This window comes from Pyxicephalus adspersus, chromosome 1 (genome assembly GCF_032062135.1).
Source record: "Pyxicephalus adspersus chromosome 1, UCB_Pads_2.0, whole genome shotgun sequence".
Taxonomy (NCBI): Eukaryota; Metazoa; Chordata; class Amphibia; order Anura; family Pyxicephalidae; genus Pyxicephalus; species Pyxicephalus adspersus.
The window spans coordinates 68,459,615-68,486,429 of NC_092858.1; the positions used below are offsets into that span (position 1 = coordinate 68,459,615).

At 35.2% G+C, this 26,815-nt stretch overlaps 1 protein-coding gene across 12 annotated transcripts in view; it reads right to left on the reverse strand.

The window, feature by feature from the left end:
* Positions 1-26,815, reverse strand: part of INPP4A (inositol polyphosphate-4-phosphatase type I A) — a 55,457-nt gene that overhangs the window by 5,122 nt on the left and 23,520 nt on the right. For 5 of the 12 annotated variants that reach the window (XM_072413079.1, XM_072413059.1, XM_072413046.1 and 2 more), the window contains 20 exons: positions 24,951-25,067; positions 23,496-23,575; positions 22,462-22,573; positions 21,294-21,384; positions 20,944-21,091; positions 19,426-19,556; positions 18,202-18,306; positions 17,083-17,191; positions 15,518-15,535; positions 13,428-13,611; positions 12,789-13,007; positions 11,905-12,154; positions 9,481-9,513; positions 7,374-7,546; positions 6,790-6,913; positions 4,584-4,710; positions 3,801-3,941; positions 3,373-3,470; positions 3,069-3,181; positions 2,206-2,360 (listed from right to left, as the gene is read on the reverse strand). In XM_072413079.1, coding sequence (XP_072269180.1) covers positions 2,206-2,360; positions 3,069-3,181; positions 3,373-3,470; positions 3,801-3,941; positions 4,584-4,710; positions 6,790-6,913; positions 7,374-7,546; positions 9,481-9,513; positions 11,905-12,154; positions 12,789-13,007; positions 13,428-13,611; positions 15,518-15,535; positions 17,083-17,191; positions 18,202-18,306; positions 19,426-19,556; positions 20,944-21,091; positions 21,294-21,384; positions 22,462-22,573; positions 23,496-23,575; positions 24,951-25,067 — 2,528 coding nt within the window. The remainder of the gene's footprint in view (positions 1-2,205; positions 2,361-3,068; positions 3,182-3,372; positions 3,471-3,800; positions 3,942-4,583; positions 4,711-6,789; positions 6,914-7,373; positions 7,547-9,480; positions 9,514-11,904; positions 12,155-12,788; positions 13,008-13,427; positions 13,612-15,517; positions 15,536-17,082; positions 17,192-18,201; positions 18,307-19,425; positions 19,557-20,943; positions 21,092-21,293; positions 21,385-22,461; positions 22,574-23,495; positions 23,576-24,950; positions 25,068-26,815) is intronic. The other 7 variants (XM_072413113.1, XM_072413097.1, XM_072413088.1 and 4 more) reach the window with 5 other exon arrangements.

A 26,815-nucleotide genomic window follows, 5' to 3' on the forward strand; every position in this document is an offset into this window, starting at 1 on the left:
ATTGTCCCCTTCTGATCACTCTGTGCCATTGATTGTCCCCTTCTGATCACTCTGTGCCATTCATTGTCCCTTTCTGATCACTCATGTGCCATTCACTGTCCCCTTCTGATCACTCATGTGCCATTCATTGTCCCCTTCTGTTCACGGACTCACTTTTTTTTTGGCTTCTACGGCTGGGTAACAGACTCCGTTAGAAGTTTCACTCTGCACTGCAGCCAGCATCGAGGAGTCACACAGAGGCACACAGTGGCAGGTATCGGTGGGTGTCTTATTTGCAGGGGGTGTTTTATTTAATTTATTAATTTTTTGAGCAAATCGGGGGGTGGCTTATTTGATGGGGATGCCTTATCATCGGGGAAACACAGTATATATATACAGAGCTCCCATGCCCATGATCTGTGCCATCTCTTCTATGTAACCCACAAAGTCCCATTACTGATCAGGGTTTATTGTGAAGTTTTAATGATAGACACCTAAAGAATTTTTCCCTTTTTTTATCCTATACAGACAAATAAGTATCCTTCATTAAAAAATGAAATGAAAAACATTAGAAAAAAATTTGAAATAATTATAGTGTGCCCTAACTCTTTTAAATTAGGTGGTCATCTTCACTGGAGTTTTTCTACTCCTTCCCTGGCATTGTGGAAGGAAGTAAACAGAAATCTCCAGTGGGGTAAGAAACAGTCAGTAGTTCCACACATTTAAAATACATGACAAGTATTGTATCAACCACCTTTTATTTCTTTTATTCACTAGAGCGGGATTCAAGGGAACACAACAAGAGACAACAAGAGATCGTAAGAGAGCTCCTTGACACCTAGATATCAAACCTTCCTAATGCAGGATGATGCAAGGAGCCAGCCTTGGGAGTTCCTTTCTTGAATTAGAAAAAAGGGTTCCTATATTACCAGATTACTGACAATAGGCTGGATGGACATTAAAGCAAGGCCGGAGTGAAAATTTAAAGTAAGAAGCATGCTTCTGTATGTATAGTAAGGTTTCATTTAATTTTACCGTTACTTAGTGAACATAAACAAGGCCAAATAAACACATTTACTAACAGCTGGGAGAAAGCTACATAGTTGTGAATATGACATTCATCAAAAATTCAGTGCAAGAGAATCAAACACTGTATAATAAATATACATTAGGAAGATTCACCTGCAGTGAATAAAGTAGAATACAATTTTTGATCCATGTTTGATCCATGTTGTTTAATATTTAAGATTTGTACCGAGACGTATAGCTCAATATAGAGGGAAGCTCAGTGAGGGACACCAAACTCACAGGTTTTAGATGCCTGGTAGCATTAGAAATATGTGTGTATTAAACCTAGGAAAGGGTCAAATAAAAGAACAAAACAGAAAGGGAAAGATGAAACTGAAAATGAGGATGAAAGCAGACACAAAGACAAGGCGGAGAAGAACAAGCCAAGGATCATCTGTAAATTACAAAGGGTATATTATCTGTCCTTGTGGAAAGTAAAGTGCAGGGTTAGATGTGAAGGCAATGTTTATATGAGCACATTAAAAGGTATTAAAATACTTCTTTTATTGATTAGATGTTTTTATTCCACAGCTGCTTCTGCACATAGAACATTGATGCAGGAATTTCATATCAACAGAGTGAGATGGCAAGGGAAGGCAAAGTTGTGACAAACATTCAAACATTATGAGTGCTCTGACAGGGAGCTGGGATGTTTTAAAACAGAGGTAGGCAAACTTTGGCTTCTGAACTGGTGACCAGTCCCAGCACCTTCAGCTGGTTGTCAGTCCCACACCATCTAGAAACAGTAGGTTGCCTACCTATGCTTTAATGTATAGCTGCATGAGAACCAGCATAATCTGCAGATGCGTTCCCAGTTATTTAGGCTGTAATCATTGTAACACTTCTAAGCATATAAGGTATGGCTTCTTTTTTGACATCATCAGCCAGACTTTTCACAATTATGTTTTTCAGCTAAAGATCAGGATTAAAAAAAAAATAAACTACTTTAAATATATTCAGACTGAAATAGCATTAAAAGTAAGAACACAAATAAGAGTTTACAAAAAAACACTTTATAAATACTTCTAATTACCAAGCGCATAATTTAGATTTTCTTACAGAAGTAACTTTCTGTTTTTGTTCTTTTTTGGGAAGCTCACATCTGTAGCTCATTCAGTTCTTGTACCAAAGCATCAATGAACAACAAGCTCTCCTTACCTTCTCATACACTCCAAAGCTTGTGTAAAGACCTGTGGGGCCATCCCATGTTCATGCTGCAGAATTAGGCATTGCTCCAGTGTCACCGACATAGCAGTACGATCCTTGGCACTTTTGCAGCTTGTAAACCGAACACCATTGAGTCGTCTACATATCTGGTTAGGGAAAATAGAAAGTTTAAAATAAATAATGAGCAGAACACTAGAGAACTGTACCTAATTTACAAGATTCCTGTATGTTGACTACCAAAGAGTTAAACAAAACCCCATCTTGTCAACTACCACTTGACAGCTTGCCACTAAAGGAAAAATGGGAGTTTTAGTTGCTCCATTTATACTACAGGGATCAGGATGTGAGATCAGAGCAAAATTGCTAAGTGTATCACCTGATAAATAGAACAACCCTGTTCATAAAATTTTCAGTAGCCAAATCTCTGGTAAAAGCTTGTAAAAAAATTACATAAAATTAGATCCAAATAACATGACCATAACCTGAAAGTCACAAACTGCTCCTTTCTCAATGAATCCCTAGCAACCTCTGTAAGAAGCTTTGGGTTGCATGGCTGAGAACCATTGCCCCAGATTATTTACCTGGCTACTGATTGGTTGGAATGGAAAGTACAATGTTTTGACAACTATGTGTGTTTTTTAAACATGACCCCATTTACCTAGTGTACATCTCTCGGTGCCAAACTTACAAATCCAAATTTAGTCAAAGTTTAGACTTTTTGAGACCAAGTGCGGTCCAGTGGTGTCATGTTAATGTGTTACAAAGATAAATTCAGGGTAGTCAAAAAGAATGAAAAACTGAAAAAAAGAGAGATCATTCACAGTAGTTCTCCTATAAATAATGATAAGTAATACCTCAGCTGCTTGCCAAAGGATGTCAACATTTTTGTTTTTCCGTGCATGGACATTTTGTCCTAGGAACCTGAGCAGTTCAGGAAGACATGTTTGACTCCGAGACCGAGGGAGACCTAAAAATAAAAAAAAAATGGCTTGGTAATTCCACAATACAATGAGCAATGGTATGTATTGGCCATTAACTAAATGTTAAATTTCATCAGTTTAGAGAAATCCAATCAAAGAAAGGCATCTTGTACTTTGCATACACTTATTCAAATGTGTATAGGTTATAAACAGATACTACTTGATAAGTAAAACTTACAGTCCTCTGGTAAGACTTCTTTGAACTGCTCATAATATGAATTAAGTCGCACCAAGCTCTCAATGTTTATAACTTCTTGCAAAGATGTATCTCCAAATCTGTAAAAAAAATCATAAAAAATATAATGTCAGTTGAGTGAAATGCAAGTGTACTATTTGGCCAATCTGATGCCATTAAAGCATTTAGATACAATTTTAACTGAAGTGTACATGGAGATGCAGAACAAAGAGGAATCAGCTCCCCCTTGCAAGTTTCTTCTGACAAAAATAAATTAAATTAGGAAGACATAAAACAGTCTGCTTTGCTTGTAGAAATGAAAAGCCCAACAACCTTTATAACAAATGTCCAAGTTCACTCTGTTCACAATAATCAAGGCTACTAGAAAGAAAGAATTTGTAATGCAATCATTGCTTTGTATATGGTCTTACTTTTCTGCCAGTGTCTGCTGTTCATTAATTCCCACATTAAACAATACCGGCTGAACCCTGAGAAGCATCCCGCTTTGCATTTCACGAGGAAGAACATCAAATAAAGCACTTGGTAGTGGAATTCGCACATTAAAACCATCCCTGTAGCAACATAAATGAGATTGAAATGGATTAAGAAAATTGTCTTGGGTTAAGACAAAACCATCTTTTGTAAACAATACAACAGCCATGTTGAGTGCTTCACAATACTCATGAGAAAAAGCAGTCAATAGATACCAGCTGTATCGCAAAGGCAATTCCTTGCAAACAGTTGTTGCAAACATTTTTATATGCTTATCTTCTCACATTTGCATCCAAGTGTGTAGGTGTTTTCATTTAAGTTGAGCAACTATAGCTAGTGTACTAAAATAATTAAATTTGCTTACAGCATTTAAAAAAATATCATTCTTGTTTTTCCAGGAGATGAAAGAAGATAGTATTACCTAATTTAAATCATACTGTAAGCCTGGGACAGCTAAAACTCCAATCCTTATCTCTCCAGGGCTGGAAAGTGAGAGTGCAAGTTTACCCGTCACATACAATGCAGAAACAACCCGATTTGCCGAGTCATTGTATTGGTAAGTTATGTAAACAATACATTTCTAAATATACAGAGAGAGGTCCATTAATATAATAGGACCTAAGGTAACTGCTTTGAAATAATGTTAACAGATCCGTGTCTATGAGTTTTTCTATTGCACTAACAGAGAACATACATAAATTAGGACTTGTAAATCTGCTCACCGGTTTCCTGTTATGACTGGCAGCATATCACTTGATGCGTTGGATATGGCCTGAGTGACTTTAAATGTTACATTCCTCAAGTCCATAATACCCAAACTCATATCTTCTAACATAGCCAGCTCTTCACCTAACAAAGAAATCTTGAATTAGAATATTAAGGTTATTACTGTTTAAATAATAATAAAAAAAAAGATAACAAGAGAAAGGAAAGATAAAAAATATGCATACAGAGTACTGCAAACTCATGGGCAACCAAATTGACTACAGTTAGATTACATGTTGAACTAATGAACAAACAGGAGAACATAAACATAAAGAAGGCTTTTTTGGCATACAAATAATATATTGTTTCATACATACATATAAAAGGTAGTACGAAAAAGGTAGTAAGCAAAATTTTGGCCTAATAATAGGCACTATACACTTTTTACTATAGGATAGTGTTAACTGGTGAGGCATCGTTCTCACATTCGCAACAGACAGTCCCAGAAAATAAGTTAATGATCGCAGTCGCTTAGGAAAGTTACCAACACATTTTGCCTTTAATCGGCTTCTTCAGGGGTAAATACAGCATGCAATGTAATAGATGTCTGTTAGATTGGACTGGTGTGAAGTTCAAATTGTTTCACCGTGTGAACTTGAAGTTTGAAAAAATATATTATTTGTATGCCTAAAGCCCTTTTTATATTTATTTTCTACTGTTTTTTCATTTTTTCATTATTGAAAGGGCTGGCACATTACCCTAACTTGGATATATTGTACCTATTTAACTTTGTTATGAGAAGTGGGATAGAACTATGTTTGTTTTTGTGTTACATGTTGAACTATGTTTTTGTCTCACTCCTAAATTCAGTTTTGTATATTTTCTATCAGGTATATATCATCTTCCCATTTTGTAGGGTGGATCATTTATCTTACTGTAACTGTATAGTACAGTGATTCTACACTCCACAATGGTTATCTTTGGATGAAACCATGGGAGGCTGATCTATTGTTTGTGTCAAGCAAATCTGGGCCAGTTGTAAATTCTATTTAGAAGATTAAATATGAAGAAAAGGAAGAGAAGGTCTACACTAGAAAATACTAGGGTTCAAGGTGTCACCTGGAGTAGGAGTGCTTACTTTATGTGCTTGTGGATTGGACTTGGTGAAATAATTGTGTGAGCAAAGAATTCTCTTGTTGGGGCCACTATTTATGAGTTTTCAGTTTGGCCAAGATAGCAGAATACTCAGCTTTAGAAGCAGACATCGCTACGTGACAAAAAAAGCGCTACAAGAAAGAAAAAAACTGATTGAAAAAAAAAACACAGCTGATTGAAATGGTAAATGTGAACAACCAACCACTAAATACTTCTTTGTTCCATTGGAAAACATCCCAAATCTATTTTTGCCTACTAAAGACTATGCATCAGAGCATTAGCATACTTGAGGCAATTATTTTCCTGGTGACACAGCTCCCTAATTTGGTCGAATTGCCACAAATTTGAAACTGTAACTTAATTGTAACTTAATTTCTAATGTACAATTGCAACTTAAGCATGTTAGAAGAGCCAATAAGCTTTTATTCAAGAGGTTTAAAATGTGTTCCTTTTCCAGTACAATCGCTGTCTTAGGCAGTAAGTTAAAGATAAAAAAGGAAAATTATTAATAAGTATAAACATATTTTTGGAACTTTAGGGAGTTCCTCTTTGAAGGACAATAAAGCATTAGGATGTATACAGGGAGTCCACAACTTTAAAGTTATCTAGGGCTGATGCAAGGGACTACTTATAACTATCTGGCCAGATGCCTGTCTTTGAAATAACTTATTGATACTTTGGAAAAACTCTACCAACAACACCTTTTATGTACCAACCCCAACAGACTCTGTTGCCTTTATTTCAGTTAAAACAAAAGTAGTCAAAGAGTCGCTGGATATATGATACTTGTGTAAGCAATGTTTGTACTGACAGTGAAAAAGAATTGCACATTTTTTACACAGGTAATTAAATCTTTATAAAAACCTATGTAGCCTATTTTAGAGTCTGCACAAAATACTGGGGACACAATATTATTCATTTAGACTTGCCACAGAGGATTTGCAACAAAAACAACACATATCGTATAACTTTCCAACCTCCTATAAGCAAGGCATAAGCTAGTGTTACAGAAAATAGAATTTCTGTACTTGCTAGGTAGAATTTTTGTTTATTAGGCACACAACTCACCATAGGTGCTAAGAAGGCTTTCAAACTGAGCAAGCAAACCTATTGTGTACAGCTGTCGTAGAAAACCATCATCATGAAGGCAGTTTCTGAGTTTGATGATAAAGCCACAGATCAGAGCTGTTAACTGTAACAAAGAAAACAGGTTTCCTAAAATTATTTTATTGCTTTAGTAAAATTGCAACATTGAACGACATACTTGTGTCTTGACCCATGGGCCAGAACCTGATTTTTTCCAATTTTGTTAAAGCAAAAATCCCACAGCTTTTTTTTTTTTTTTTTTAAATATAATCATTGACATTTCCACTAGTAACAAAACTTTACAAAAAGCCTATTTTAAGAAACAACAGACTAATACATTTATACTTGTGTCTACCAGTCATGTACGGCACAAATGCTAATATACTGGCTGTCCATGAAATCAAAGCTTCCAATTGTTATTCTATTCTAATCAATTTAGCTGAAGGCATCCAATTTAAACGGTTTCCATTATTGAGCAAAAATTGTTCTGTGCCTTAAATTTTATCTCCTATTTATAAACTGTATTTAAGAGGACAACAAACTGAACAAAATAAGTTGTTACATACGGTTTGACAGAAGACAACATCACGGCGGTACTGGAGACTTAAACACAGGGCGATGGTGGGAGCACTGTCCTGCATTAGGAGAAACACCATGGCTTTCTTCGCTTTATCGCTCATCATAGCTACACAGTCTGTTAGGGTGCTTAGTAATGGGTAAAGCGCCTCACTCCATTCTCCTGGTGGAAAAAAATTATTATTTTATCAATATATGCATCATCTAAACCCAACATACCTGTTCCAAACATAAGATCCTACAAATCAAAACAATACCCAAATTCTACCTGTGATGGTATTAGAATGAGAAATATCCATTTACTAATAAATTAATTCTATATTAAGGAGATTTAGGGAAACAAAAAGGCTATTTTTACTAAAAAATGTAACAGAAGAAAAGCAAATTGATTCACACTAAAGGTTTTATTGATAATGATACTGACTGATATAAAACACAGATCTATATGAGGAGGCTGCTAAAAAGTTCTAGCCCCCACCCAGAAGAAAATGACCAGAATCTTAAAGCTGTACTACTCCACATATTCATCCTAAAGTTTCTCTAGTTTCTTTTACTCCTTCCACAAATTCTTTCTGATGTCAAGTCATTGACATACTGCTTTGTGGCTGCCATTAAATCAATCATTTGAAAATGTTCTCCCGATTTTACGGTTTGAAGTCAGGAAATAGTCAAATGGAACAAGATCTAGTAAGAAGAGTGGATGGTCTAGGGATTCAAACCCTAAATTCTTCCAGCCAATCTGTATCTTGTAAGCAGGCGTGTTATCTTGCACGTATTTTGCAGCCTTTTCACCCTTCACCATTTTTCGTTGATGCCTTTCTTTGGCCCAGCAAGTTAGAGCATTCTGCATTAACTGTTTTACCCTTTTGCAGATTGCACTTAAATACCTTCCTTATACCAAATGTTTTGAGCCATGGAGAACCCAAGTACTGCCACTGAAAGTATAGTTTGTGCTCAGATCTTAGTGGTGTAACCATATTTTATCAACAGTGTTTAGTTCTTCCAAATAAATTTCACTAGATTGTTGTAAATACAGCAAAAGTTAACTTGAATGTATTCATTCAAAATTTTTGGCCAGCATTAATAGATATCAGTACCCACTTGACTGACACCTTCCACATACTCATGCAGAAGGTGTCAGACAAGTGGGTGCCGAAATGTTTGACCTGCTCATGAATTATAAACCAAATGCACTTCCTGTATATCTCTAGTGTATCAGCAAGTGTTATAGTGGAGATAATATATTGTTCAAATCTTTAACAAAAATAACAATTTCAGGAGCTGAAATTGTTGAAGGACTTCCAGTTCTTTCTGCATCTTTGGTCTCAGAATCTCCACTCTGAAAGTTGATACACCACTTCTCAGTAAAATATGATGGGCAGCTGATGATACTTAATGATTTTCATCTGCAGGAAAAGAGATTTTAGCACAAAGTTTAAAATTAACACTGAAAAATTCCACACTTTTCATGGACAAGGTTATGTCAATGATCTGAAGAACATTTTTTTAAAATTGTGCTACAATCCTGCAAATGAGCACTTTACAATCTAAACTTTTTTTTAGCTACAATGACAAAATCATGGTCAAATTTTTAGAAGTGGTAAGGCCGAGACTTTTTAGCACCCCCTTGAACCTGATAAACTGTACAGTAAAAAAAAAGCTGCACAGCTTATAAAATTACTTTTACTAAAAGGAGCTTACAAAATATGCTTTTAAGGGTGACCCAGAACATCATTTAGTAGAGCTACTATTTATAATGGTCTTCTACAAGCATCATCAGGAAATAAAAGGTTTGCAGTAGATGACACAGGAGGTCAATACAACTAACATGAAAAAACATGAAATAATAAAGAGGAGCTAGGAGACCTATTAGGGTACAAAAAACTCTCTAAAAAACTATTTTTAGTTGTGCCAAAAACTAACATTTAGGGCCCCTATGCAGTGACAAACTAGTTTAAAAAAATCCAGTGGCTTCTGTTGCCACTAAATGCCACTAAAAACTCAATCAAAGCAGCATAATCTGCAATAGCAAACTAAAAGCTAGGAAAAAACAGAATTATCAAATGAAAAAAGCAATGAATGGAAAGTAGCACATACCTGGACTGGCCTCTTCTGTAGTCAAGCTGCTATCTGCACAGAAATGGAGGTGCAACATGCATGATTAAGGGGCAGCAAACAAAAAGTCCCAAGAAAAACAAAAAATAACCTGAAAGCAAAGATCTAAGCATAACTGAAACATTAGTACTAAGCTTTAAGCTGTAAGTAGCAGAAAAGCAGGTTTGCAAACACCTATATCTGGCTTCATGCAAGCTGTTAATTTTTATGAAGTTTTCTAGTATTTTATTAAGAACAATATACATACATACTGAAGTCATCTACAGCATTGATTCTAATGAATATACTTTGCTTTAGGATATTAACCTGACATTTGATTACTTTTCTTGATAATCATTTGAACACTTCATCAACATGCTAAAGGGTATATCGGTGGTGTCTGTTTTTGTAACAGTTTTCCCCCCCACCATACTTGTTAAACAATATTGCACCAAATGGGCAAAGGATGAATACTTCTGGTCTTTAAAAAGGAAAAAAAAACATAAAATTTAAAGCATAAAGAAGATTAATGATTGTATATACAGACTCAGAGTAGTGTTGTATCATAGAACGGTGGCCAGTGTACAGTACATACTAATTTGAAGCATGAATTATTTGCTACCTAGCTTTTAAAGTGTTAACATTGCAGTGATGCAATGCTTTAGGGAAAAGCTGATAACACTGCAAACAAGCTCCAGAAATAGAGAGAAGTCACATGTGCAGACTCCATAGACCAGATGCCTATCAGCTTCATGTACTGGAATACAGAAACAGATAACCCAGAGGTTACAGTATATTTAGAGCATTATTATTCTACAGACAAGCTATAGAACGCTTTAAAAAGCAGACATATTTATGATGATTATGTTGTTTTGGGTACTAGGGCATCACAGATGCTAGATCTTCTATATGATGACAACATTTGCATTGGCAAACATGAGGAGGGGTCTCAGGAGGAGACACACCAGGGAAAACTTACACCCTGTGTGCTGATAATAGGCAACTAGATTTGTGCTAGTTAGGAAACATAGCATTACAATCCCTTGTGTCATGCACTTGCCTACACTTCCTTATTACGGAGAAGACATTTCACTATTTTTAAAACTCTACTCCAACGTCTTTATTATAGCACTAACTTAAAGTATTTTATGGAATAATACTGAAATAAGACGTACAACATACTATCAGAGGAATAGCTAAAATGCCCTATTATGTGCACATTGTATGCATTTCCCCAGTACTGATAATTAAAAGCATTTAAACTGAATATAAAATTTAAAAACCAAAGTTCCATAAAGGGCGTGTTCAGACTGACAGTAAGTTGCTGTGTGATTACTGATTCTGCACATTCATGAACGGCACCTGCAGTTAAAAAACTACATCTAGCCTCTCAGCAGCACCTGCCCATAGGAAATAAATAAGAACGTTAGTGAGCAGGTCAGTACCAACAGAAGAAAACTGGTGTAAAATATTGAAATGCTGGTTCATTAGGCAGTGGTCATGGCTGGCAAGTTGACAAAAAAAAGACACTTTTCTGAATGCCTGTTTGAACAAGCCCTTACAGAAATCATTTCTTAAACAATTTACAAGTATCAAGTAAAACAATCTCCACCTACAGTGCTGCATTTCTGTAACCACCTATTAACAAAGGCATAATCAACATTTCTGAAAATGTCCTATTTTGAAAAGTCTAGTAAGACGATAAAGGACATACACACAAACATACAGAACAAGAGTGAGTGGGAGGGAAATGATAACCAAGGAGATAATAGATTGGATGCAAACTTGCAAGCAAAAAAATAAAATCTTGATAAGGTTATCCAATACCATGCTGTGTTAATAAAGACACAAAGTATGAACAGTAAACGGCTGCATTTTCAGAACTTCAGAAATCAAAAAACAATTCTGTTTGCATACAGCCTAATAAAACTTTATGGCCAATCTGCAAAATCTGCATGCTATCTGTGTTATATATGACAATACCCAGAATCACACAGAAAGATAAAGAAAAGGTAAGATTTCCTATTGTGATTCTGTATTATGAAAGAGAAATGAGTGAGTTTATTGGTGTATTCCAATATTTAATTAATTTACATTATTGACAATTTATTTTGTTGTCACAACCTAACCTAACAGTTGGGTGCAGCATGCAATGAAATGTGGAAGGGTACAGTACGATGTTTTCTATAGGAACCAATTAAGGGTTTGTCTTCATTATGCAAACTGCGGTAAAAAATGTATGCAACTACCGTATGTTTAAAAATGATGGTAAAATGCTTACTAGGTAGCAGCAAGCTAAAAAAACAGCCTAATGACCTGAGACAAAAGCACAATGAGCTGTGCAGTACACTGTTAGCCTGTCTGCTTTTGGAGGGTTAGTGCACAAGGAGCAGGAATGCTGGAAAGTGATGTCACAGTCATACGCACTTGAAAACCGAGAGGGATGGCATGCAGGACATTGAGATGATGTGGATGACAACACAACCGCATCACTAGAAGTCTCTGGGTTTATCCAATATGCTCTCCTTCTTGGATTACCTTTCTTGCTAGAACAGCTTATATCACATTGGAATACATCATCACAGCTATCACTTTGTAGGCGTTCCTTTTGCAAAAGCTTGTCAACGCGCTGAATAATACACTCAAGGCTTTTCTCCACATTTGACCAGACTTTATCCTGAAACAATCAAAAAGAAATGATACTTAAAATTTCAAGACAGACAATATTTAATAAGTGAATATTTAGATGAGGCTCAGATAGGTATGACAAGAATTATACACTTGGTGGAAGATATTGAAATGTACCCTCCATTCAAAAAGTTCCAGAGACAAATATTAATACATAAATAGATAACTGTATTTTGTCAAGTTTTCAAAATCTTAGACACTTTTAAGGACAGAAAAAGCGTATCATTTTCCTTATTTAGTTTGGATAAAGAAATTCTTATGGTTTCTTGTCCAAAAGACAGTGTTGCCAGGATAGTGGGGGCACAGATAGAAATTAAACCTTACTGTCCTTAGCTAGAAAGACTGATCCATGACAAGAAATGATGCCAAAAAGTACAACAAAAGCACTAAAAACCTAAGATCTATTACAACTAATAGGGCTTCATGTCCATGTGCATCATTTTAGTGAGCCTTAAGTGAACTTTTACTTTAGGAACTCATGTTGATAGGAGTTCTTTTTAAACAATGTGATTACATGAGTTCTAAAAGTATTTGAATATTTTATGTATATAATATTATATATATACACACACACACACACACACTGATTTTTAAAGCCACCATTCAACTTGAGAAATGCATACCCATTCTTCTTCGTGCCAGTCCACCTGCAGTGATGACCTGCTATTTCGCCCCGTCCATCGTGCTACTAAGGTATCCTGATCATTTCTTAGCATCACTTGATCTGCATCGCCTGATGTAGGAGAAGCTTTAGAAGCAATGTAGTCAGGCCTAGCAGCATTGAGTCCTTGAATTGCACTGGCTAATAGTTTGCAGTCACACACTGTAACAAGCTGCCTTGTCTGAAAAGAAAACATAAAGCCATATAAACAAAACAAAATCTACATAACAGAGTATATCGATTAACATTGATAAAAAGAAGCATGAGAAACTTCTGAAATTAGCCAAGCTCCAAACAAAATATATTTTGGAGAAGAATAGAACATCTGCCAGGTTTTCGTTGAGCATGGAGAGTCCAATTATGAAATTTTATTTATTATTAATTTTTTTCAATTTGCTGTGACAATAGAAGAAATGGGATTATTAGGTGAGATACCCAAAAAAAGCCTTGCACAAGTTTATTATCCAACTCCTGGCTGGTTTTCAACCTAAAGCAGACATAAGAGTTCAGCTCAGAGTTTAACAATTAGAGGTAGGTTACATTTTTAGGTTCTGCAAGCTAAATTTTGTGTTATAAACCACATTCATAAGAGAGCACACACCTTATCAGACAAAATAGACAACGTCCGCTCAATACCACTTGCTGATCTGTCTTTGGCTGCCCTAGAAAGTCTTTCTGCATAATAACTGACTTGTGTCTTCAGAGTATTTATGTGAGCAATTATCTCCTTGGCTCGAATTATATCCTGTGGTATGTAAACAATGGACTGGGGGCACGCTGATGTACTGAAAAAAAAAATATGGTCAATGTAATACAATGGATTCCTTCATCAAGTAAAGAACAGGAAACTTATATTCAAACACATGAAACACTCACGAAAAGACAAAGTGAATGCAACATGGCAGGCTTGTAATACACACACAGGTCACACTGAGAGGATGAATCTCATGCTCTAGTTACATGGACTTCACATAGCACAGATGTCCCTATTGATTTCAAGAGTAATGCAAATAGTGTAATAAAAGTGGAAGATGTGGATAATAGCAGAACATCTGTAAAATATTACTACAAAGTAAAACTTACCTGATCTAAAATATTGCTAAGGCATCAAGAGTGCTGATGTGCAGACCCTGAAGTTCCTACAAGAACCTATACGCTATACCCATTGTATCAATAAGCCTCTCCTCAGTCAAATAACTGTAAAATGCTTTGTTTCTCATGTTCTTGCATTCTTCTTTCTACAATTTGGCAGCATGGGTCAAAATGGGTCTGGGTACCAATGGACTCCCAAAAGACTTCTTAAGCCTCTAAAGGAATACGCTTAATCAATGGTACATTTGTATGTAAATACATTGTAAGAATAATACCTATATATGAATAATGCTGTACATATTTTGACCAGCAATAAGAATGCTGATTTTTGGTATCTAAAATCACAACCTCCTTAAACTGGGCCTGTGATGATCCATCTATCAATTAAGTTTTATGCAAATCACAACTTTTTTGTAAACTACTGGCCAGGTAGGTCTTCCCCCTTATATGACTAAACCCTGACTTATTTTCAAGTTTGACATGTGGTAGTCTCTTCCTATACATCAAGTCAACAAGTCATAGAGATTCCATCCCCTTTCTACCCAAAGAACCTAGAAAGTAGGTTGAATGGTGGACCTTCCTGTTTACCATCTAGACAAAAGATATACCATCACCATGGTTAATAAGCTTCCATGCCTAAAGTAGTCATTATGTATATAACTGCTTGAGGCTTGCAGAACTACGTAACTACAATTGTGTTATCACAGAATAAATTGAACAATATACCACAATGGGAGTTACGGCAATGAAAACAGTGGGGTTGGGAAAAAAGTGTGGGTGGACCACAGCATCTGTGTCTGGGCAGAATAGACTTTAGGTTAGCTTGGCTAAGACTTTTCCTCCATTCTTGAATTCAGCTATACAGAGATGAAAGTGGATAATCCAGCACTCCTGCCTTATATATAAAATAATTAGTTCAGCATGACTAAGTAAACTCTATACACAGACATTATTTAGTTATTATCCTAACTTTAATTTAAAAGATTCACAGAATATTGTGTAGCAATAAACTTTTACAATTGAAGTAATATGGCTAGAATCCGTTTGCATTTGTTTTTTTACAGGGTTTTTATTTTATTAATCACAATTGTTACAAGATAGTTGGTTGCATTTTAGTTTTCAGTATTATTTTATGGATACAACCATAAAAGTTTGATTTCTAGAATATGTTACTGATCTACTGAAAACAAAAATATTAGGTGGTTCATATATAGGTATACATGAAACGTCCAACCAAATCTGAGAATAAACTGCACAAATCTTATGACTGCAAATACTTAATACCCTTTACAATTGTAATTGTATAAGAATAAACAGTGTGACAGAAACATGCTTAAACATAAAAATAAGTCCTCTTGAAGAATAAAATAAAAGCATACACAATTATGCATCTACAATGTGCCTGTGGAGTGAAGCGTTGGCTATATTCTGAGTTCTGTCCATGCTAAAGTCCTACAAAACGGTGTTTAAATGAAACGCGTAAGAAAAAAAAAGCAATAATAACAACCCATACTCCACCAAATCAAATCACAAGAAAATAGTATCACAAAAAGCATGAACACATTGCATGAATTAATGGATGCTGCAAAACCAACTCACCAAGTTTCCTCATAACTGCTATAAGGAACCAAGAAACAAAATGCAAAATTAGATTACTGCTACTTAAAAAAAATGTAGGTTAGCAAAATATTATCACCAAGACCTGGCTTTTTTATTTAAAAGCATGTAGGGTATGCATAATGTAAAGGCAAAGCAAATAATATATGTGTATTAGATTCCTAGAATTCTTAGAAGGTGATTTAAAAGTGTATTTATAGAGACATACCCATCCTTCAGTGCCTAAAAAAACTGCAGACATGTCACTTATATTGCCTGACCAATAACAAAAGGTGATCTCCCACAAAAATGTAATAATAATAATGTACTTTTGGTCATCCATTGTACCAACGACAAAAAAAGTTCACCTTTTTTCTTTTTATGGAAACCCAGAAGTTGCAAGAGGTGGTAACCCTTTATGTTATTATATTAAGATGAACAAAATACATGTTCAAATTTCCAGAAAATCCCCTTAAAGTGTCCCAATGTTAAGCACAGGCAGCAACTAAGGGGGTTAGTATAAAAGCAAAAGTGGATTATAAAGCAATAATTAACTGGATGTCAGTTGTCATGCTGTAGTTCACTGTGTCTTTACATTTTTACTGCTTATATTATCTTTCTCATCTTTGCTAATGTGATTATAGGAAGCACAACAATATGGATTCAACTTTGTGGATTTATATCACACTGGAAATGAGAAGTAGCAGTAACTTACATCTGTGTTAGCCTTGTGAACTCATACTGGTTCTTAGAAAAGTAATTTGATCTGCTGAAGTACAAGTGTTGGTGTTTAGTTTTTATGTCTCTTGTACCTTTTGTATTATACATAATATGTACACAAGTTAGCTTTTTTTAATTGATAAATGGATCTTAGATAAAGACTTTATTCTGCACATTTGCTAGAAGTAAAAGTTTTCATGAAATTCCTTGTTGTCATGCCTTGTGTACTGGGTCTTACATATATAATGGCCCTAAATATTGCTCCATGCTTTCCAAGCTGTTTCATCCCAAATACTGACCTTGACCTCTACCGTGTGGCTGCTCTATATTCATATATTACATGTCTATTGGGTTTAAAAACACTTTATTACTCCCTCTTTTGGCAGGCAATGTGCTAAATGTATAATCTTGAGCAGAACTCTATTTAATAAGGGTGCCACTGTTATTTCACACTTCCAGTTGTGTTGGATGAACCTCATGTTTTCTCCTGCAGAACCCTTCCGAAAACATTAAAGTCAATGAGAGGAAAGACACCACTAAAGAGAGGACATGCCACACGTCCAGATGTGTTAGATAGTTAGAGGTGGCACACTTTAAGAAAGCAAAAAGTATTATTAGTGACTATATTAACTTTGGCTTGCATCACTGGCACTACTATGGCAACAGGTTAGGGTACTGAGATAATTTCTTTTTCTCTTTCTTTTTCTCTTGGACTAAGATACACCTTTTGCAAGTTACACATGTGAAAGCTTTTGTTGAAGTTGGAGAATAAAGTATACAATATAAATAAAATGTATAATAATAAAATCAAAAAATGAGCAGCAAAAATGTAAAAAGATTGCACTTACTTTTTTTTTGCTTCTTCAAACCTATGCAAAATCTTTCGTAATCCCCCAGACTTGAAACCTTGACAATGAGCGGCTGGTGCTCCTATTGTCACTATATCATAGTTTTGATCTGCAGATTATAATGATGAACATTCTTTTTATTATCACATTTACTGAACAGTAAAAAGCTAAAGGATTCACTGTGACCGTGTCAACAAATCTCTTAATCTGATTTTTTGCCAGCGTAAAAATGATGTATATATCCAATATAAATGATTGTCCTTGTTATTCAAAGTTGACTTAACGTTAACAAGATTCAGCACTTTGATAGCAAGTGTAGTGTAGGACTCTTTAGTAGATTTACTCTAAGAAGATTTGTTGACCATCAGTTAAAGTTACTTCTCAATTCATCAATGTGTAAAGCACAAATACACAAGTGCAGTATAAAGAAACCATGGTTTCTACAGAGTAGGGTTTGAAAACCAATGTGAAAATATAATGTCTAAATGTATACAGTTTTCGCAAGCAAATTGTATTTTGTCAATTTGCTGAAAGTTTCATATGTGGAGATCCTACTAAAAGCAACATGTATGCAAGTTTTTTAATACACCTTGTAACACTAAATGGATCTGAGTCAACGATCTTTGCTCTACATTGGCTGAAGAGATGGCCTTCAAGTATTGGATTTTATTAATATCATGAAAATCATATACAAGGTTTTAAAAGGGTCTTAAAAGGGAATTATAAAACCTGCCACTGCTATAGTCATCGTAAAGAAAACCAAATGCCTGTTTAAAAAGCAAATCTTTTGGTGTCAGTGGTTACAGTCACACACCTGAAACAAGCATGCAGATATCTGAGTAAAAATTATCTGAACACCTGAGCTGTATAATCATTCTGGGTCTGTGATCAGAGGATCAGAACACCAACAGGCAAACTAGTTTTTTTTTTATACCAGATAAGCAATTGCCACCCACATAATCTCCAAGCAAAGGGTTTGCTTTGAGATCATGATCAAGCCTCAGTGAATTTTGCTGACATCCTTACTGCATGTTAATATAATGTAACATTAGTTTTATAAGTTTTATCTTGTGAAAAGTTAATTGTAATTTGTGAGCACTTTACTTATAGTGTTCATACCTGATGTAGATTCATCTTGAACCCTCATTCTTTGAATATGTAAATTTGTAGGAACAAATTCTAATTTCTTATCGGCCTTTAAGCTGCTTGCTTTAAAAGAAACGCCTAGAAAAATAAAACACAAACAAGACAACATATTATTTCCATTGCAATGGGAACCTCCAATACATAACCATAAAAAAACTTTTACATACATATGTATGTAAAATAGGTTTGCCACTTTACTTATTTCAGTCTTTTTAGCCCGGTCTTCTTCATAGGTAAAGCTTTCCCTATTAAAAAGGCAAGGTATGGGTTCATACGCCAACATTAACAGGGGTACATCTGGTCATTTACATTCATTGGTGCCTCAACTTTGCTTTCTCCTATTTCCTTGGCAGGCAAACCTTAATAAAAGGTTCACAATGGGATGGAAATGGTGATTTTTACAGTATTGTTGACAAGTGTATCTACTACTTTAACATAATAAAGTGCAAGCCTCAGTCATTTTATGCTACATATGTTTTTCATCAAATTTTAGTAATCGATGCTCCTATAAACTTCACTATATGCAGATCCTATTAACATTTTGCAGACAGCAGAGAGACCCTATATTATAAAAAATATCTGAGGAGGCGCCTCAAAATGTATATCAGAAAATGGAAAAGTGTGATGGGAACATGGAGAAGGTTATTTAAGAATTCAAAAGCAGACCCTTTGTACATATCTCCTTCAGGTTATATAAGTATACAATTCTGTTTTAGTTGTTATTGAAATGTTAGAAATAGACAGGTTTGTTTTAAAAATATTCACATTATCAGTAATTTTAGAAACACAAAATATAGGTAGGATTAAACTTTCTGTAATAAGACACTTGTTAGAGATCTACAACTGGTAAAGATAACAAAGATAATAACTCTATTACACTACAAACATGACAGCATACCAACTTTGACAGTATGAACAACCCTCAATGCAAACAAAACTAAAGGCATTTAGGATGTTTCAAGTCATTTCATCTCATATGACAAAAAAGAATACATTGAATGTGACAAAATATACTGATCATATTCTTTAGATGATCTGCTTATGAATACATGGTAAAAGCCTTCTGAGGTTTTTTTTTTTTTTGCAATAATGTTTTATTTGTATTCTAATCTTACAGTGTAATATTGCAACAACCCTTCAAGGATGTGTTCCATATGTAATAAAAAAGACTTAGGTCGAAGTACATAGCCAACTAACCTTTGTACTGATGAAGATTAGTCATATTATCCTGGTATGTCAATATGATGGTCTGATACTGAGTTACAATTTGTCTGCGAAGATTCTCCCAGCATGGTGACAACTCCCCCAGTTCTTCAAGCTCACAAACTCTATGTGAGATAAAGTAGAATGATGATAAATAAGTATTCATATTTATTTTGTATTTTTATTATGTAAAAATGTACAATATATTATAATATTTTGTATAAAATATTTCAGTTGCATTTGATTCATTATATGTCAAAATACATTTTGGATTACTACACAGCAGATGCAATATTATTCAACATGCTTTTTGGGTAACTAGACAGAAATGCATGATCAATCCGGCTGCATCTTGAATTTTTAATGTTAGGATTATGTTTTATAGATACACAAAAACTGCTTACAGACTTCACACGATAAACAGGATGTAACCAACCACAGGCAGTTTCTAAATATGTGGTAATCATACAAATACCATTTTCTCAATCCTACCACTTGCGACTTCACACACTTCATAATTTAACAAACAGCAAAGCAGTATTTCTCTTCGTTGTTCAAAGGAAATTTCACAGTACATATCACAGTTTTTTTTTTTAAAACAACACAAAAGTGCTAACACCACTGTTTACCATATATATGTTATTAACCAAAGATGTAAAAATATTTTAAAAAAAACTTTGTTTCTAGTTATCTGCTTATCCAATTTTGATTATATATAAGCCTTTCTATGAACCAAAATTAAAGAAAAGGCTGTTTGAAAGTGCCACCTATTTGCCAATGGGAAATAAAAAACAATAAACTAAACAATTTAAACAAGGGAACTCATTTTAAAGGGTTTGTTTTAAATAATTTAGAGCCAAAATGCTTTTTTTTTGTGCTCTGTGTTCAGAAACTGGATTGCCACTTTTTGAATGTCTTATTTTAAAAAGCATGAAAATGTTTTGTTCTCTGATGATCAAGTTTTTTAAAGTGGAATATAGACATATTTCAAAAGTAATCATCAGATGCCCCATTCCACATTGTTCAGTACCACTGATCCACATTGTGGCTTATGGCTTTATCTATTTCAATGCGGTCAAATCTATATCAGCCTCCTGTGTCACTGTCTGTATCTGTCGGTCATTTGCAATCGCTATTTAAAGTACAGGCCTGCGTAATATGTTTGGCACAATTTATATAATGTTTTTTATTAATAATATTTTTATTATTATTAATAAAATTCTATAAAGTGGTGGTCAGACTGATTACATATTACATATTGAACATGTGAAGGTGAATGGAACATGTAAATGCAAACAATCTTTTTAAAATTGGCTGTATATGTGATCATTGGAAAATGTATTATTTGTGTAAAATTATGCCTTTTTTGGTGTCCATCCCTTTTTAAACAGGCCCCTAAATATATATTATTAATCCTTTGTGGTTAAAGTGGACATGGGATTTATTAACTGAATGCCTGGAACACGAGGAGTTTGCACATCAGTTGAGGAAAAATGCCTACAGCTGTTTTACCTGGCAGCATCCTCTTCAAGAAGAAGTTTTACAAACTGTCTGGGTATATGTAAAGAAAGAACACTCTCAGCCATTTGTTCCAGTATCCGCAGGTGGTTACCATCTGTTGTAGGAAAGCGGTACATGCGGCAGATTGCACCTCCAAACACTATAAATTGACAAGATAAGAAAAAGTTCACAAATGCCACATTTGGCTTCAACCAATTAAATGCATTTTAGGTGTATTGATTGTGTGTGTATTTATGTGTATGTATATATATATATATTAATTAGTGTAAAGCTTTTATATACAGAAACTTCAAAATAGGCTACTAAAAGAAACAAAAGCTGCAATAATTACTACAAATCACCTGATTTCAGAAGTGTGTCTTTGCGAAGAGAAGCATATTTTGAGCGTATTCCTAAGGATTCAGTTAAACTTTCATCAACAGGAAGAACAGTCTGAAAAAAATCAAAATGTATTCACAGATATGTTATTAAGAGTTCACAACATGTACACATATATATATATATATATATATATATATATATATACACTGTATTTATAAAGTGCTACCATATTGCACAGTACATTAAACAGGGGTTGCAAATTACAAACCTGCATATTACACAAGAACAACTACACAGAAGGAGAAGCAGTGGGGAAGAGTAGTACACATAGGAGAAGAATATGAAATAGTGGCTAATATTAGTGATGAGTTAAGAGACAGATGAAGATATGACATCTCTAAAGCTGCGTATACACTTGCAATTTTTGTGGTTGGAAAAGATCTTTCACGATCCTTTCCAACGACAAGGGAGTGCACGATGCATGAACGATGCTGTACATACAACACCGTTCATACTCTATGGAGAGGGGAGGGGGAGAGCGACGGAGCGGCACCCTGCTGCGCGCTCTCCCCTTCCCTTTCATTAGGATCGGCTGTCGTCCATCGTCCGTGGATCCGGCAGGTCGGTTGTCCGGACGATGGACGACACCGACTGTACACAGGTGCAGATTTTCACCCGATAATTGGCCGATGCCGATTATCGGGCGATAAAAATCTGACGTGTGTACGTAGCTTTAGAAGTAGCTTTCTCAGCATAATATCTGGTTATAGAAAAAACTGACTGGAGCTTACGAACACTGAGATATGAGATATCAACCCAAAATCTAAAATGCTTCAAAACTAAAAAAAGAGCAATGGCCACCTTTTTTATCGATGCTTGCCCGTTTGTATACCTGGTTTCTGAAACATAGCACTTTTTTAAACACTTCATTACTGCAAACTACAATTATCTCTTTTATACAGTCCAATTAGGACTAGATAAAAAATTGAAAGCAAAAAAATATTAAAATTTTGATTACAAAGATGGCATTAAATACAAAGCCTATTAACTTGCTGTATCTTGTACATTTTAATACTTACCATTTGCTAGTACTCCACATGCAGTAACTTTTTCAATAATTCAGTATATCTTTTTTAATTTTAAATATTCATTTTATAAATGTATAATGCTGATAAAGATTATACATACTCTTCCATTAACAGTATCCAGTGATCTATTAACAGGGGGACGCTCCTCAACCTTTTCTTCCATTTGCCAACCTATTATAGTGATGTTACCAACACGTTCTTGTTCAGCAGACCTGTAAAGTAAAAGGACTTGATTTTACAAAATAGCTTTCAACAACCATTTCTCCCCAAACAAGTATATTGCATATATGGTGGACTCTGGTTATTGTTCTTCTGCACATGATCAAAGTAATAATCTGTAGTCCACACACAAGTGCTAAAAAATGCTCAGACTGCAATAATTTTTACTCCTTGTTTGGCCTAAATGTTAATTTCCCTTTTTCTGTGTATTGGTTAAGTTGTGTGTGGTCAATACCCTATGGTAATGGATCCTATTTACCAGGTCACCCCCAACTTTTAAAAGTAAAAATAAACTGTTTGCCCTAATAAAAAAAACATAAATTGACCTTGGCCCCTGCATCTGATATATTAGGGTGGCACAGGTGAGGTCTGTAGTTTTCTTCAGTACCACTCAGTTCATGGTGTTTTTTTTCTTTAGGTATGAACTTCTTGATTACAAATAGCTTTTTGAGGTTCTGTTCCCTCTATGGCTGTACAACAGATTTCAAAACATGAGTGTAGCTATGTGTTTCTTTTGGCAGCCCATTCAAAATACATGATGTGCCTGTGAAACTGGAGCATTCAGCAATGCACAACAGTAGGTTACAACACAATGCTCTGCAGCATGCTTGTTGAGAGTATTAAAATACCAGCGCACAAATGCACACATACATATTGCAGACATACATATTAATAGTGCTTCTGTAAATTCATATTTGTCTCTAGATCTATGTAGATTTATATACATACTGCACACATAAGAAGTGAAGACACCAAATGCGTCTCTTACTTCATATCTGCCTTCAGATCTATACTTACATATAAACTGCACACATAGGTAATAAAGATATGGACTGCTTCTGTCATTTCATTAACCTCTCTATCTACGCACATTCACATACATACATTTAGACAAACAAGACATTGTATGTTTACCAAAGTGGCAGATGTAATCTGTGGCTCTTCTCGTCTAATAAATCCTTCACTATAAACTTTCCAGAGCCCAGCAAATACATCTATACAAAAAATAAGAAACAGGAAAGTACAAAGTCAGTGTGCTTCAATCTTCTAATTGATCTACTTCCTGCTAGGTTAGCAGCTCTCTGAATACCAGCAATATTTACAAACATGTCTGCCTTCTTTAAAGGAAACTTTAAAAGAGAAACACAAAACAAAGTGCTGAGCCCAGAGGGACGGCATTATAGTCAGGCAACCAGTATTTTCAGCAGCCCTCAGATTTCTATTTAGAAAAGGTTTCATTCGAAGAGAATGACAATGTCTATGACATGTGTTTTTTAATTTCATTACCTTAGGATAAGAAACCGCATTAAATTGACACAAGAGAGTTAAGAGGTCAACAAAATAATAAAGGCACAATTATGAAAAGAAAGCAAACTAATATATACATCTCCACTGATCCATTTGATAAAACATTACATTATAAAAGAACTCCCAGAGCTGATCCAATCCCCTTTTGCTAATCAATGTTTTAGCAAATTAACTGACAAGTAGCGCCTATGTATTTTTGTTGATCGTCTGACATTTTCACATGAAATATTCTGTCCTCCAATCATTCAATGTAAAAACTAATAGCATAAAATAAAATTACAGCACAAGCTGGTTACAAGCACTTTAAACCTGGAATATTAAAGTATATAATGCTTTTACCAGCCTTAAATTATTATTTAGTGTCCTCATTAAACAACATCACATATACATTATTATATGTAACCACTCATTCTCCTAAACATACAGTGGCATCTCTGCATTCAGCTATGTCCTATATATTGGGTTTTATTCTGCCAGTACAGTACAAACAATGAAAGAGGGAATTCAGGCTGTGGCTAAAGCCTGCCATTTACTAGTTGACTAACATGTATTCGATGATTAGACAGATACAATACAATCAATATTAGATCTACAAACCGATTGAACATCCATTGGGAATACCCTTTCTAATACCTAATTTCTGTTAATCAAGCAGGGAGGAAGGGGAGAAGGAGGTACTATGTCCTTCCAGAGAAATGGGGCTGTGAATATTGGGGAGCACTCCTGACAAGCAATATTCTCAATGCTAGTTCTTGAGACTTATTTCACTGTTATCCACCATAAACAGGTAGGTATTACAGTACCTAAGAAGACCATATATTACCATGGTGAATTGGACAATGCTTTAAATATTCTTCATTTTAAAAAAATCACCTGACTAACTCACAATGGGCCATTTTGCATAAATGTTTGATATTCTAGAATATGGTAAGACATTTACAATAAGGGTTTAACAATAAAAAAAAACAACAAGTGAAACATTAAAACATGATTAGGAATGATCACAACTTATTACAAGTGTTTTGTCTTCGACTGATAAAGGAAAGTATCCAAACAACTCACAGTTCCCTGAGATCGGTCTTTGACATCATACACAGACAGCTTAATCTGGGTCATTTGATTTATGAGAGAGTCCTGGAAGAAGGCAATGCTACTAAGAAATATAGGATTGCTTGTTCCCTAAGAGAGGAAAGAGAACAAAATCAATAAAAATATTCAGAACATCTCAAGTTACAGAGGTCGCATCCAAGAGTGCAATATAATGGTATATTCTGGTATACGCAGAGAGAAGTACACGAATTTTAATATTAGAGAAGTGTTGTATTACTGCATTACCTTATTGAATTTTACAAAACATTTCCTACTGTAAGAATGTGACAGCAATGACTCATAAAACAAGCAAAGGATTAATTTAGATAAAGTAGACATTCTTCTACAGCACTCTGTAATTACAGATGAATTATTGAGCCAACAGGGGCACAGTTCCAGCCAAAGTGACATTTTGCTGGAGATTGCATGTGTGTTTTATTATGGTAATGCTTTACTGACATTTTTCTTTAAAGTACAACTAAATATGGTCTAAAATGTACCAAATCTAGATACTAGCAGTTGCACAAGCTTCAAAGTAAACAAATTAACTTCCCTGGCTGATCCAGTCCTCCATTTTCCCTTGTTTCTCCCAAATACTACAGGGGAAAAACATCACAAGCAACATTGTCAATCCAGCATTGGATAAAGTCAGGTGCAGATAGATAAGCCACAATGAAAATGGACCTAATTTCCAATTTCCAGAGCACAACACACATTAAAATAAAGCTCTGAATTTAGGAACAATGTTGTTGGGTTGCCACACACACCATCACAAAATCTGTATCAGGCTGGGTTTGTACTTTTGCACTGCAGGGCATCACTGCAACGCACAGTACATATGATAACACATTGTGGTACTATTAAATTTGAATAAAACCCCAAAACACTAAGGCAATGCAGCTCCAATTCACCACAGGGCACCACAAGTACCAAGTTGTGATGTATAAAATTTCCAAAATTGGTGCATGTCCATTTTTTTTCTTTTTCTTTTTGTGCATGCCAGCTCATTTAATATTAAATAATTGTAGACCAGTTGCTGTGTTTTTCTAGTTACCTCAAACTGCTTTACAATCTTTCCATTCGTTAAGCTGCGTACACACGTGCAATTCTTGTCGTTGCAAAGGATCTTTCACGATCCTTTCCAACGACAAAGGACTACACGATGCATGAATAGTGCTGTACATACAGCACCGTTCTGCTCTATGGAGAGGGGAGGGGGAGAGCGATGGAGCGGCACCCTGCTGCGCGCTCTCCCCCTTCCATTAGGATCGCTCATCGTTCATCGTCCGTGGATCCGCCAGGACGGATCCACGGACGATGAACGACCTGGGCTGTACACACGCCAGATTCTCGCCCGATATCTGGCCGATGGGTAGGCGCAGCGGTGTTAAAAAAAAAAAAACGGACAATTTTTGCTACATTTGGATCACTTTGGATGTGAAATTGGAGATGAGGATAAAAGCTGGGCACCTCATATCTGCTGTCAGGTGTTACGTTGGCCTAACATAATGGTTGAATGGGAAAAGAAATAAAATGCATTTTGCTATGCCTATGATTTGGCATGAGCCAAAAGACCATCACTCGGACTGCTACTTCTGTATGAGTAAAACTGCTGGGTTTTCAAAGAAGACTAAGTTAAAAATCATCTATACCGATTGTGAATCTGCTATGAAGCCAGTGCCATATGATGCAGAGTATCCAGTGCCAGTCCCTCCTACATCGGTTGTTACTGTCAGTGACATGTTGGATGAGGAACAGGAGGTTGATGTCGAAGTTAATGAATGGTATGAACCCCAATTTGAAGAGGGTAAGCCAATCAGATTTCGATAATCTAGTAC